Source organism: Oratosquilla oratoria, chromosome 21 (assembly GCF_046742065.1).
Source record: "Oratosquilla oratoria isolate Oo_2021 chromosome 21, ASM4674206v1, whole genome shotgun sequence".
NCBI lineage: Eukaryota > Metazoa > Arthropoda > Malacostraca > Stomatopoda > Squillidae > Oratosquilla > Oratosquilla oratoria.
This window is the reverse complement of record NC_134797.1, coordinates 59,666,576-59,679,548: the sequence shown is the minus strand read 5'-3', so window position 1 is coordinate 59,679,548 and position 12,973 is coordinate 59,666,576. Positions and strand designations below refer to the sequence as shown.

At 40.2% G+C, this 12,973-nt stretch overlaps 1 protein-coding gene across 5 annotated transcripts in view; it reads right to left on the bottom strand.

Annotated features, from left to right (window-relative positions):
• Window positions 1-12,973, bottom strand: part of LOC143036966 (transmembrane channel-like protein 7) — a 115,193-nt gene that overhangs the window by 44,102 nt on the left and 58,118 nt on the right. For all 5 annotated transcript variants that reach the window (XM_076205028.1, XM_076205027.1, XM_076205030.1 and 2 more), the window contains one exon: window positions 9,700-9,848. In XM_076205028.1, the coding sequence (XP_076061143.1) occupies window positions 9,700-9,848 (149 nt within the window). The remainder of the gene's footprint in view (window positions 1-9,699; window positions 9,849-12,973) is intronic.

Genomic DNA, 12,973 nt, shown 5'->3' with positions numbered 1-12,973 from the left:
GAGTATTGGGATGGTTTGGACACATGGAAAGAATGTGTGGAAGGCAGAGGTGGAAGGAGTGAACATGGGGGGAGGGGGGGCAACCAAGGATGAGATGGATGGATGGGGTAAAAGAGGCACTGGGAACGAGGGCAATGTCTGTTGAGGAAGGACAGGAGAAGACAGAAGATAGGGGTGAATGGAGATGGTTGTGTATGGATGACAATATGATGAATGAAAGGGAGTGGGTGGGGGGTGGGGGGTGAGTGAGTACCGTACTTTCCGGCTTAAAATGCGCATCGGGTTATAATGCGCACCCATGCACTTCGTTATCTCAGTACACATATAGCGCGCACCAACGTATAACGCGCATGCCCGATAGCCATCTAGCGAGAGAATCGAGAACCAATTTTAGTTCCACATCTCAACGTTGGTCCCTTATTACTTTGCAGCTTAAATAGTTTGTAGGAAATATGATCTAAAAAAAAGTTTATTGAAAGTAAAATATACAGAAAAATTTCGGGATTTTTACAGAAAATGTTCATTTTATATCTTGAGGAAATAATTCGTGTTTACCATTTTTTATTTAATACTGAAACAAACTACAGACGGTTTCGTTTTAGCTTTGAACCTGCAATGACAGTGGTGAAATAGGACAGTCTCTCATTGAGGTGACGTTTAGTTAATATAACTCCCGAAAGAGGGTGTTGTAGTCAGTTGTTTGACACGAGTTTTTGAGCGGCCGCAACGGAAATTGTACCATACTAAAGTGAAGCAACAAAGCCAACATAAAAATTCAAACTAGGATGCTGTGAACATGGGCAAATATCATGAATATTGATCATGTTTCATGGTGTTTAGGCCTATTTAAACATGAAAAATAAAATTCGATAGATACCTACCTATACCAAACATTTATATACGGTAGCCCATGCTGGCGTATTCTTTCATGTCACCATGGCTGTTCTTCTTGTTCTCACGGAACGTCACGGAGAAGTGTGCCGTCCCGACTTTGTGACGGCCAACATCGTCACGTTGTTGTGAAAAAAATTACACACACAGCCGCAGAATTTTTATCGTAGGCAGTAGATAATGCGCACCACCGGATAACGCGCACCTCCCATTTTTAGGCCCTTCCAACGGAAAAAAGTCGCGCACTATACGCCGGAAAATACGGTACGTGTGAAAAAATAATTTGACGCAGCCTGAAGGGATTTCACCCTATCTTCTCTTTTTCTGCATGAGGAGACCATGAGGAGGGGTCACTGATTTAATAAAGTGGCCTTGCTTTGGATGCATTGTGTCTTGTGACACTGCTCCTGACCCAGGGCAGTGGGCGAGATGCAGTAATGATCCGTCATCCAAGAGGTGCCAAGATGAGAGGAAGGGAGGGGGGTGAATGGGAGTGGAGTATGTGGGGATGGAATGGGTGAGAGTGGATTTTATGCCTTTGTTTTTTGGCTACCTCCCTTGTAAGGAGGAAAAAGTCTTAGGTATACCTATATATACATGTATGGTATAGTCCCCACACAGTGTGAGGGATATAAGCAAGATTGAGAGAATACAAAGGGTAGCAACCAAACTGGTCACCAACTTGACAAATAGGAAAGACTAAATGCACTAGGTCTGCTAACTTTGAAAAACTGGAATATGTGTCAGTGGTATGGTCCCCATACAGAGTGAAGGACAGAGAATACAAAGGGTGGTAACCAAACTTTTCCCCAGCCTGGCAGATAAACCATATGAGGAAAGACTAAAATCACTGGGTCTGTCAACTTTGAAAGATTGAAGAGAAAGGTGATATGATTACAAAATTCAGGTCACTAAAGGGGAGGGACTGCATTAATGGAAGAGATCTCTTGATTATGGAGAGCCTTAAGAGGTCATGGAGAGAGAGAGAGAGGAAAAAAAACATGTTTAGGGGATATGATGAAATAGTTTTTCATATACTTGGAATAGCTTAGAAGGTGATATTGTCCAAGCTCAAACAATACATGAATTCAAATCTAAATATGAGAATTGGAAATCAAGGATATAAATTAAGTTGGAACTGTACATGAATTTGAGGCTAGGTATAATAACATTGGAAAGTAGGAGACAGGACCCAACTAGTGTTGTTCCTTCCCTGTATACTACAATTAGGTAAATACAGAACAAAGCCCTAAAGATAATTACAGGGGTGAACAAGTACAACACCTACAAACCCTTTTCACCATGAAAAAAGTCCTCAAAGTCAAGGATCACCTTGACATGAGAGGCACACAAACACTTGCTGCAGCATCCACAAACATAGGCTACTCACTACACTACATGGCAGGACACCCACACATGTCATGATTCACCATAGTCCTGGATCACAAGTCAAACACATGATCGGAGACCCTGGTGAATCACATCAAAACAGCACCAAAATACCTGTGTCAACACAAATACTCTCCTCTCTTCTTTCACAACAACCAGACACACCTCCAGAAGTAACTCCTCTCCCCTTACCAATTTCAGCCAGTGACAAAGAAATGGTCCCACGCTAATACAACAGACAACAGTCCTAGGTTTTTTCCAAAGAGATCTGTGGAAGGACCTGAGGACTGCTGAGGACTGCTGCCAGCCACTGTCGGTTTTCCACTTAGTGAAACTAGAGGGACCAATTAATTCTTATTTCAATCATTTCTCATCTGCCTTCATGCTTCATGACATATATTGTACATCTGTATTTAACAGAGAACCCAACTGTAATGGTAATTATAGACTTAAATAGTCTAGTGGAATCCAGGCTGGGAGCCATTTGTTTTTGAATACAGATGTACCACTGTATGGTACTTAGAAAAATAATGTACAGTTAAGGATGTACAGTTAAGGATGTACATGTGCTAAGGGGAGAGAGTGGGGGAATATCAGATCATTTTTTGGTGGAAGGTAAGCTGAGAGTGGAGGATAGATGGAGAAAGAGGAAAGGGACAAAAGGTAGGGAGGTTCTTAGAGTGAACTCCTTGAATGAAAAGGAAAAGGAGAAGGAGTACGAAAAGAAGCTGAAGGAGGAGTGGGAGGGAGTAAAGAATGGAGCAGAGATGGGCGTGGAGGAGGAATGGGGATGGTTCAAGGAGGGAGTCACAAAGTGTGCAAGGATGGTGTGTGGAACAAGAAGGACAGGGGGAAATAGAAGAAAGGGTAGTGAATGGTGGGATGAGGAAACAAAGAAGGTTGTAGAAGAGAAGAAGCGAGCATTCACAGATTGGTTACAAAAGAGGACGGGGGAGGCATATGAGAGGTACAAAGAAAAGAAAAGAGAAGTAAAGCAAAAGGTAAAGGAGGCAAAGAGGAGAGCAGATGTGAAATAGGGTAGGAGTATGACAGAAAATTTTGAAAGTAATAAAAAGATGTTTTGGAAAGAAATAAAGAGAGGAAGAGGAGGCGAATCAAGTAGAGAAGAAAAGGTAAAAGGTACAGATGGAGAGATGATAATGGAAGAGATGGCAGTAAGGGGAAGATGGGCAGAATATTTTAGGGAGTTGCTAAATGTGAAGGAGGATAGGGAAGGAAAGATAGCTGCAGTGGGAAATGCGAAGAAAATGAGAGTGATGAGTGAGGAGAATGGAGGAGAAATAGGGAAGGATGAGGTGAAGGCAGTTGTAAAGATGATGAAAGCAGGTAAGGCACCTGGTCTGGATGGATGCCATGCAGAATGTCTGAAAAAGGGAGGTTCAGTGATGGTGGACTGGTTGGTGAGGTTATTTAATGTTTGCTGGAGAGAGGGTAGAGTACCGGAGGACTGGAGAAGTGCCTGTATAGTTCCTCTTTACAAGGGAAAAGGGGACAAGTGTGAATGTAGTAGTTTCAGAGGGATTAGCCTGTTAAGTGTAGTAGGGAAGGCTTATGGGAGGATCTTAATTGAGAGGATTAGGAGAGGAACAGGAGTAATTGGTGAGGAACAGTGTGGTTTTAGGACAGGTAGAGGTTGTGTAGATCAGATTTTTGTGGTAAGACAGATATGTGAGAAAGCTATAGGAAAGGGGAAGGATGTTTTTTGGGCTTTTATGGATCTGGAAAAGGCTTATGATAGGGTAGACAGAAAGGCACTGTGGGAGGTTATGCAGATTTATGGGATAGGAGGAAAGCTTTTGGGAGCTGTCAAGAGTTTTTATGAGAGTAGTAGAGCTTGTGTCAGGATTAGAAATGAAGAGAGTGAGTGGTTTGAGGTAAAGGTGGGACTTCGTCAAGGATGCGTTATGTCGCCCTGGCTGTTCAACTTATACATGGATGGGGTGGTGCGAGAGGTGAATGCTAGGGTAGTGGGTCAGGGATTGGAGATGGTTAAAGAAAATGGAGAAAATTGGGAGGTGAGCCAGCTGTTGTTTGCGGACGACACTGCGCTTGTGGCAGGGTCAGAGGAGGGATTGAGGAAGCTGGTGGCAGAGTTTGGGAGAGTATGTGATAGAAGAAAGCTAAAGATAAATGTGGGTAAAAGTAAGGTGATGAGATGTACAAGGGGTGAAAGTGGCAGTAGACTGGAAGTGAACATTAAGGGAGAGCGACTGGAGGAAGTGGATAGTTTTAGATACTTGGGTGCAAGTGTAGCAGGAAAAGGTGGAGGTAGAATGTAGATTGAGAGAAGCGAGTAAATGCCTTGGTGGATTAAAGAGTGTAATGAGGAATAGACATTTGGGAATGGATGCTAAGAGGAGACTGTATTTACCTAGTTGTATTTTGCGGGAAGGGGAGCTATGCTCGTGTTGTCCCGCCTTTGTATCTTGCAGTGTCTAGTTTGTTTTTAAACTCATGAATGGTTTTTGCGCATACTATTTCATTGTCCAGTTTGTTCCAAGTGTCCAAAACTCTATGAGGAAAACTGTTTTTCTTCAGTTCTCTTCTATAGCTATGTTTTTTTATTTTCTTTCCATGTCCTCTTGTGTTTCTTTTGTCCCAGTTAAGTAAGTTCTCACTATCGAGTACCTCTGTGCCTTTCATGATTCTGTAGATGGTCAATAGGTCACCTCTCTCTCTTCTTTGCTCCAGTGTCGGTAACTCCAGTTTAGCCAATCTCTCTTCGTATGATAGGTTTGCAAGTGCAGGTGCCATTTTTGTAGCTGCTCTTTGGATTCTTTCTATTTTCTTTATATTCTTTTTGGTACTGGGGGACCACAATGTCGCTGCATACTCTAATCTAGGCCTTATCAATGTAACCAATATTTTTTTCATCATGTCTTCGTCCAAGTATGTAAACGCCACTTTTATTGATCTTAGCAAGTTGTAAGTCTCCCCGACAATTTTGTTAATCTGTATATCATAGGACAAGTCGTTCGTGATAATTACTCCCAAATCTTTTTCGGATCCTACTTTCTTTACTTCTTTGGTTCCAATTGTATATTTTCCTGATATTCTGTTTTTGCTTTTTCCAAACTCCATTATGCTACACTTCTTCGTATTAAAGTCCACTTCCCATTTCTGACTCCAGTTCCATACCCTATTTAGGTCTTCTTGCAGTGCTTCACAGTCCTCATCAGTTTCTATTTTCCTTAGCAGTTTGGCGTCATCGGCAAAGAAGCTCATGTAGCAGTTCACGTCCTCATCCATGTCATTCATATAGATAGCAAACATTATTGGTGCCAGCACAGATCCTTGCGGTACTCCACTGATCACCTCTTTCCAGTCTGAATATTTTTCTCTGAGCACTACTCTCATCTTTCTACCAGTCAGAAAGTCCTCTATCCATTTTAGTAGGTTTCCCTGTATTCCTCCTATGTGTTCCAGTTTTTTTAGTAGTTTTCTGTGTGGTACTTTGTCAAAGGCTTTTTGCAAGTCTAGGAATGCACAATCAGCCCATCCATTTCTTTCTTGCACTATGTCTATTAGTCTTGAGTAAAAGCATATTAAGTTTGTGGAGCATGATCTTCCTTGTCTGAATCCGAATTGTCTTGGGTTTAATATGTCATTGTCTTCCAGATGTTTTACCCATCTATTCTTGATTATTTTCTCACAAATTTTGGCAATGGTGCTTGTTAGTGATACTGGCCTATAGTTGGTGGGTTCTCCTTTGTTTCCTCCTTTGTGTATTGGTACAATGTTAGCGTTTTTCCAGTCCTCGGGTATCTTTCCTTCTTTGAGTGAGCTGTTTATTAAGATGTGTATTTTGTCTGTTAGTTCTTCTTTGCACTCCTTTAGAATCCAATTTGCAATACCGTCCGGGCCATGTGATTTTCTGACATCCAGCCTTGATAAATGTTCTGATATTTCCTTTAGTGATGCTGTAAACTCATTCATGAGGGGAGATTTCTTGTTTTTGTCTATGTCACAATTCGGTATTTTCTCTCTGGTGAAAACAGATTTAAAGTGATTGTTCATGACTTCGGCCATCTCTAAATCTTCTGTGTATTCTATGTTTCCTTGGCATAGTTTCACCAATTCCTGTTTGTTTTTAAGTTTACCATTCACATACCGATAGAATAGTTTGGGTTGCTCTTTGCATTTGTCTATAATATCCTTCTCATGGTTCCTTTTCTCCTCTCTTCTCACATTAACATACTCATTTCTATAGTTAACATAAATTTGCCATTTGCTTTGTTTTTTGTCTTTTCTCCACTTTTTCCAAGCTTTGTCCCTTCTGTCTTTTGCCTCACTGCATCTTTTGTTGAACCAACATTTAATGTACTCTCTCTCTCGCTTTTGTCTTGGTACATGCCTGTTTACCCCTTCATTGTAGTTTTCCATCAATATATTCCATTTCTCTTCCACTGCTGTTTCTTCCCTGTAAAATATTTCCCAGTTTGCATTCCGGAAGAATGTCTTTAGTTTTGTAAAGTCTGTTTTGTTGTACCTCAGTCTTCCTTTCCTATGCTTTTCGTTCCTCTCTATGTCTATTTCTTCCTTTAGTATAGTTTCGATGAGTACATGGTCACTCTTTCCAATTGGTGTCTCATACTGGACTTTATGCACTATTTCAGGCTCTGTTGTAAATATTAGATCTAGTTTCGATGGCTCTTCATTATTTCTGTACCTTGTGTTTTCATGGACCCATTGGGTCATTGTGTACTCCATGGTCATATCTAGCAGTACATTGCCCCACGAGTCATCTCCTCCTTGCACTGTCATGCTGTCCCAACAAATTTCTTTGCAATTGAAGTCCCCCATAACTACCAGATTACCCCTACCCATTAGTATCTCATTGAGTGATTTTCTTGTGTCATCTAGCATTTTTTTATGTTCAATTTCTTTCCAAGCGCTTGTTTTTGGAGGCACATAAATCACCACAAACTTTCTACTTTTCATATTCTTGCCTTCGACTTTTATCATGATCAATTCAGCATTACCTTTGCCCTCTGCAATTTTTGTCACCTTTAGGTCTTTCTTGGCCAAGAACATGATTCCCCCTCCCTGTTTCTTGTCCCTGTTTTTTATCCAGTAGTTGTATAAACCTTGTCCGATAACAGTGGATGGTATTTCACCTCTTAGTTTAGTCTCTACAATTCCCATTATGTCTGGTTTTGCTTCTAACAGATAATCATTGAGTTCGTTCAGTCCCGAAATTAGTCCGTCAATGTTGGTATAGGCCACTTTTAATTTTCTTCCTTCTCCCTGGTTTCTTCTTCCCTTGTTTTGTTCGTTTTGAAGCGCCATTGTCTTAATCTCAAGTCTATTACTCTCCACTGGAATTCTTTGCATTCTGTCTCTGATCTTTTCAAGTTTTTTTTCCTTTGCTTCTTCTCTTAGCGCCCTTTCTTTTTCTAATTCCTCAGTACTCATTTCTCTTTTTATCCATATCTTATTGTATTTTTCACTCTTTGCCAAGTTACCTACTTTTTCAAATATGTCTTCTACTACCACTTGTGACCTTAGTTTTATCTTTAGAGGTCGATTCCTATCCTTAGTATAGCGACCAATTCTGTAAGTCTCTTCTAAGTCTGTGCCTGAATCACTATCTCCCCCCTGAATTTCATTAAGGATTTCTACTGCTGTCTCTTTTTCTTCTTTTTCTCTCATGTACCTCGCCAATCCTTGTTTTTCTTTAAGCCCATAAACCACAATACATTTCTTCCTATCTACTGTGTCCCTGACCCAATTTGCTTTTTCGTTAATCACTTGAATGATTGTGTCTTTTGCATTATCTTGCATTTGCTGCTTGACTATTTCTTTGAAAGCAATTTCTTTATTTTCAATATTTTCTTTCCACTTCTTAATTTCCTGGATACTGTCCCCACCTAAGTTTTCTTCGATCTTTTGTGTCAATTCTTGGAATTTGTTGTTCACTTCCTGCTTTAGATTTTCGCTATTATTATCATTAGTTTTCTTCTTTTCATTATCATTCTTCAGTTCATTTATGTCTCTTTTCATTTCTTTAATTTCGTTTGTAAGATCCAAGTTAGCTTTTTTCAGGTCAGAAATTTCATGGTTAGTCTTAGATAAACAATCAATTAAACCAATGACCTCTTTTCTTAAGTCCATGATTTCATTTTCCCACCGAGTCCTATTTTTGCTCATCTCTCTCTCTATCTCTAATAATCTACTTAAGTTCTTTCTTTCGTACTTACCAAACCCTAAGAAATCATTGTCATAACACGTGGTGCTTTGTTTATTGTTTACATCGCGGTTCAGTGGATTGCCTCCAGATGGCTCTGATTCGCAACTGGCTTTCGAGTCGTTTTCATTCATTTTTGCTAATTTCGAGTTAACACAATTAACTAGCACTGCATAGATACCATTTCGGGCACTCACGTTCACTCCCCACCCCTACAGTACAAACCAGGTTTTCCTTTTTCGTCGTAAATCCTCTTCTTCTTGGTCGCGCGACGACGAGCGGTGTTGCTTCGATGTGTGTGTGTGTGTGTGTCATATGAAGGAGTGATTGTGCCAACAGCACTGTATGGGGCAGAAACGTGGAACATAAGAGAAGAAGAGAGAAGGAGTTTGAATGTATTTGAGATGAGGTGTCTGAGAAGTATGGTGGGGGTTACTAGGCTGGATAGAGTGAGAAATGAGGAGGTGAGGAGGAGAACAGGGGTGAAAAAGGATTTGGGAGATAGGGTTGATGAAAGAATATTAGGATGGTTTGGACACATGGAAAGAATGAGTGAAGAAAGACTAGTAAAAGAGGTATGGAAGGCAGATGTGGAGGGAGTGAACATGAGGGGACGTCCTAGGATGAGGTGGATGGATGGGGTGAAGGGGGCTTTGGGGAAGAGGGGAATGTCTGTTGAGGAAGGAAGGGAGAGGACGGAAGACAGAGGTGAGTGGAGAATGGTTGTATATGGATGATGTTGTGATTGCATGAGGAGGAATGGGCGGGGGGGTGGGGGGTGGGGTAGTATGTGTGAGTAAGTTTTGACGCAGCCCGAAGGGATTTCTCCCCGTCCTCTCCTTATATGCAAGGGGGGACGGAGAGGGGGGTTCGCCGATTAAATGAAGCGGCCTTGCTGTGGATGTGCTGTGTCGTGCGACACTGCTTCTGACCCAGGGCGGTGGGCAGGGTGCAGGGATGACCCGTCATCCAGGAGGTGCTCAGATGAGAGGGAGGGTGGGAGGGGTGTGGAGTGTATTTAGGGATGAAATGGGTGGGAGTGTTTTTATGCCTTTCCCTTTTTGGCTACCTCCCTTGGAAGGGGGAAAAAGCCTTGGTATATGTATGTATGTATGTATGTATGTCTAATGACTTACCCACACACTATATGCAAACACACATTTTTCATCAGTTATCAAATGTCACAATTGTTCTATAAGATTTTTTCTTACCTTCTAAGGATGACAACTAAATAGATAAAAAAGCAGATCAATATGGTGAAGAAGTAAGCCTCAGGGATACTATATGCTGTCTCACCAACTAAGGAGAAGGATTGGGAAAGGTAGGCACCATAGTACAGCTCTGTACTATTAAACCAACCCTGAAATGGACAATATCCCACAATTTTAGTAACTTGTAACATTAGAATACAAAATATGTCTTATGTGTAAAAGTTTGAATGCCAACTTCCTAAATAGATAAGGGCTACTAAATGCTTATGTAAGCCAAAGCAAAGCTAATGACATGTTTGATCCAATGCCAAATCCAATCTAATTCAAATTCATTATGATATTGTAATATCTAGATATCAATACATTTATAAAATGTACTTTTCATCAGTTACTTAAAGGGTTTCCTGAAGATCATAAGATTAATCATACAGAAAAGTCAAGAAAATATGAAACTGTTTATCATCAAGACATGAAGAGCAAGTCTACACATATACAAAATATCATTCAAAGTATTACATAGGTGCCACATTACAAAGGATTACAAAGGCGGAGCATACCGACAGGAGACCTTTTGATCCATATCTAGGTCGGATGCGAAAAAAAAATCATAATAATAAAATAATAAATAAAAACTATAATAATGTAAATAACAAATAAAATACATAAATAAATGCATAGGTATAGTTAAATAATAAACAAACAGGTAAATAGTAAATAATAATAAATTGACATATAACTAATAATAAATGAAAATCAGACAGACAAAAGATAACAAAACAAAAACAAATAATATAAGATAAATTATAATCATTACAGCATCTTACTTAGGTATTTATCTAAATGATTCTTAAAGCTTCGAACTGAACTACATTGCACTACCTGTGCAGGAAGTTTATTCCATTCATTAACTACACGGTTGGCAAAGTTGTTTCTACCCACTTCCAAATTGAATCTATTTCCGGACAGTTTGAGACCATTGTTTCTTGTCTGATTCTCATTCAATGTGAAAATTTTGTCACTTTTGATGTACATTGATAGGTTACTCCCAGTGCCATATTTGACAATCTTCTTTCAAGATAAATTAACCAGCAGTTTACACAAAGAGCACCACACGAAATATTATGCCTTTTTGGTATATAGCATCAATCATAGGCAATGGGAAACAAATACCCACATTGCTTTCAGTAAAACACCAACTATCTGCTACAAGAATGTTATACATCAGAGCTTAATATCTGTAGAAATACTAATTAATGAATCATAGTAAATCTATGTGAAATGTGCTCTTTCATACTGCTGTACCTTCACACATAATTGTTCTGTACTACTGTTCAACATGTACAAGTATAGGGTGGTGAAGGATGTAAATGGAAGGATGCTAGGTGAAAGTAGAGGGAAGTGGGAGGTGAGCCAGTTATTGTTTGCATTTGACATTGAGTTTGTAGCCATGTCAGTGGATAGATTAAAGTTGTGGGTGAAAGAGTTTGGGAGGGTATGTGAGAGGACAAAGGTGAAAGTGAATGTGGGTAAAAGTTTGTTGATTAGATGTACAATGAATGATGACAGTGGTGGGCTGGATTTATGTTTAAAGGGCGAGAGACTGGGTAAGAGGAGAGCTTTCACTATACGTGTAGCAGGGAATAGATGAGTGGGAGTCGTGGTGAATTATTGGGTAAAGGAAACATATAAAGGTCTTAGGGGGAATGAAAAGTGTTATGAAAAACAAATATTTGGGGATGAATACAAAGAAAAGATTGTATGGGGAATAATTGTGCCCATGGCACTGCATGGACCAAAGATGTAGAATTAGGAGGCAGAAATGAAAGCCTATCTTTAAAATTAAATGTTTAATGAGTATAGTAGATGTAACAAGGATGGATAAAGTAAGGAATTTGGAGGTAAGGCAGCACAGGGATGGAAAGAGAGCTGGCATGTGTGGTAAATCAAAGAATGCTAAGACACTTGGTCATAAGGAAACGAGTTAAAAGTAGACTAGCAAAATGAGTGTGGAAGGCAGAAGTGGATGGAGTGAACTTGGAAGGAAGACCCAAGTATGAGGTAGATGGAAGGGGTGATGGGGGCACTAGATGCAAAGAGAATGTGTGTTGAGCAAGGAACATCATCATCAATTGGGGGGCATTTGCCAGGGAGTGTGTTACTTCACTCACACCTGCAGCAGTCCCCACTGTCTCTCCAAGCAAGCTCCCATGCAGCCACCCTTCCCACTCCAAACAACTCTTGACAGGTTCAATCAACTTGCCCCACCTTGAATTCTGTAGGGGTCCCCTTCATCTCCTCTATCGAGGGTTGTCTCTTGCGGAGACAGGAACCCTATGAGTAGGATCAACATTAGGGAAATGTGCCATGTGCCCATATAACCAGAGTTGACATTCCCCAATTATGCTGGTAATTCACCTAGACTGAGTCTCACAGTACAGTCTCTGGTTTGATATGAAGTCATTCCAGCAATACCCCGTGATTCTCAGAAGGCACTTGGGAGGAAAAAGTACAAAAGACTGGAGTTAACAGAGAGCAGCTGTTCTGTAAATTGCCCGAGTGGATGAGGAAGGGGAGTTGTTAAATAATGAAAGAGTAAGATTCAACCAGCTCTGGCTGTTGGTCCTGTTGTGGAATACTATGTCTTACTGCACTGACTGTGACCTGAGCTGTGAGGCAGTGACCAGGGATGGCCCATCTTCTATGAGGTACTAAGATGGGAGGAATAATGGATGGGCTTTAGATGGGTGTAAGAAGGAGTGTATGCATTGATCTGGCTACCACACTTCAGAGGGAAGAGGCCTTTTGGAATATGTATGTACAAAAATCAAAATACCTGATAGTAATCTCAAAATACTACATGCAAATACACTGACAAGTAGGTAGATGTCTATATTTTTAGGTTACATGAAAGAAAAAACTAAATAATCGCATAAAACTACATTTCAGTTTTCAACATTTTAAAAACACAAATATAGTGATGGGATTCATCTAATGGCAATACTTACCACTAATCTCCTGAAAGATCCATACAATGATGCAAACAACATGGGACATAATTAGAATTGAAAAACTAAAATCTGTCAGCAAACACCACTTCACGCTCTCATTAATGGAAAATGTCCATTTAGCTGCAAGAGAAGCATATATATATATATTTTTTTTAAATGCACTTTTGCACATTCTACAACCAAATTGTTGCCCCCAGATCTCTCTTGCAGGAGAACAACAACTCCCAGGTAACTGGCAACAGCCAGTGAATTGGCCCACAACTCAC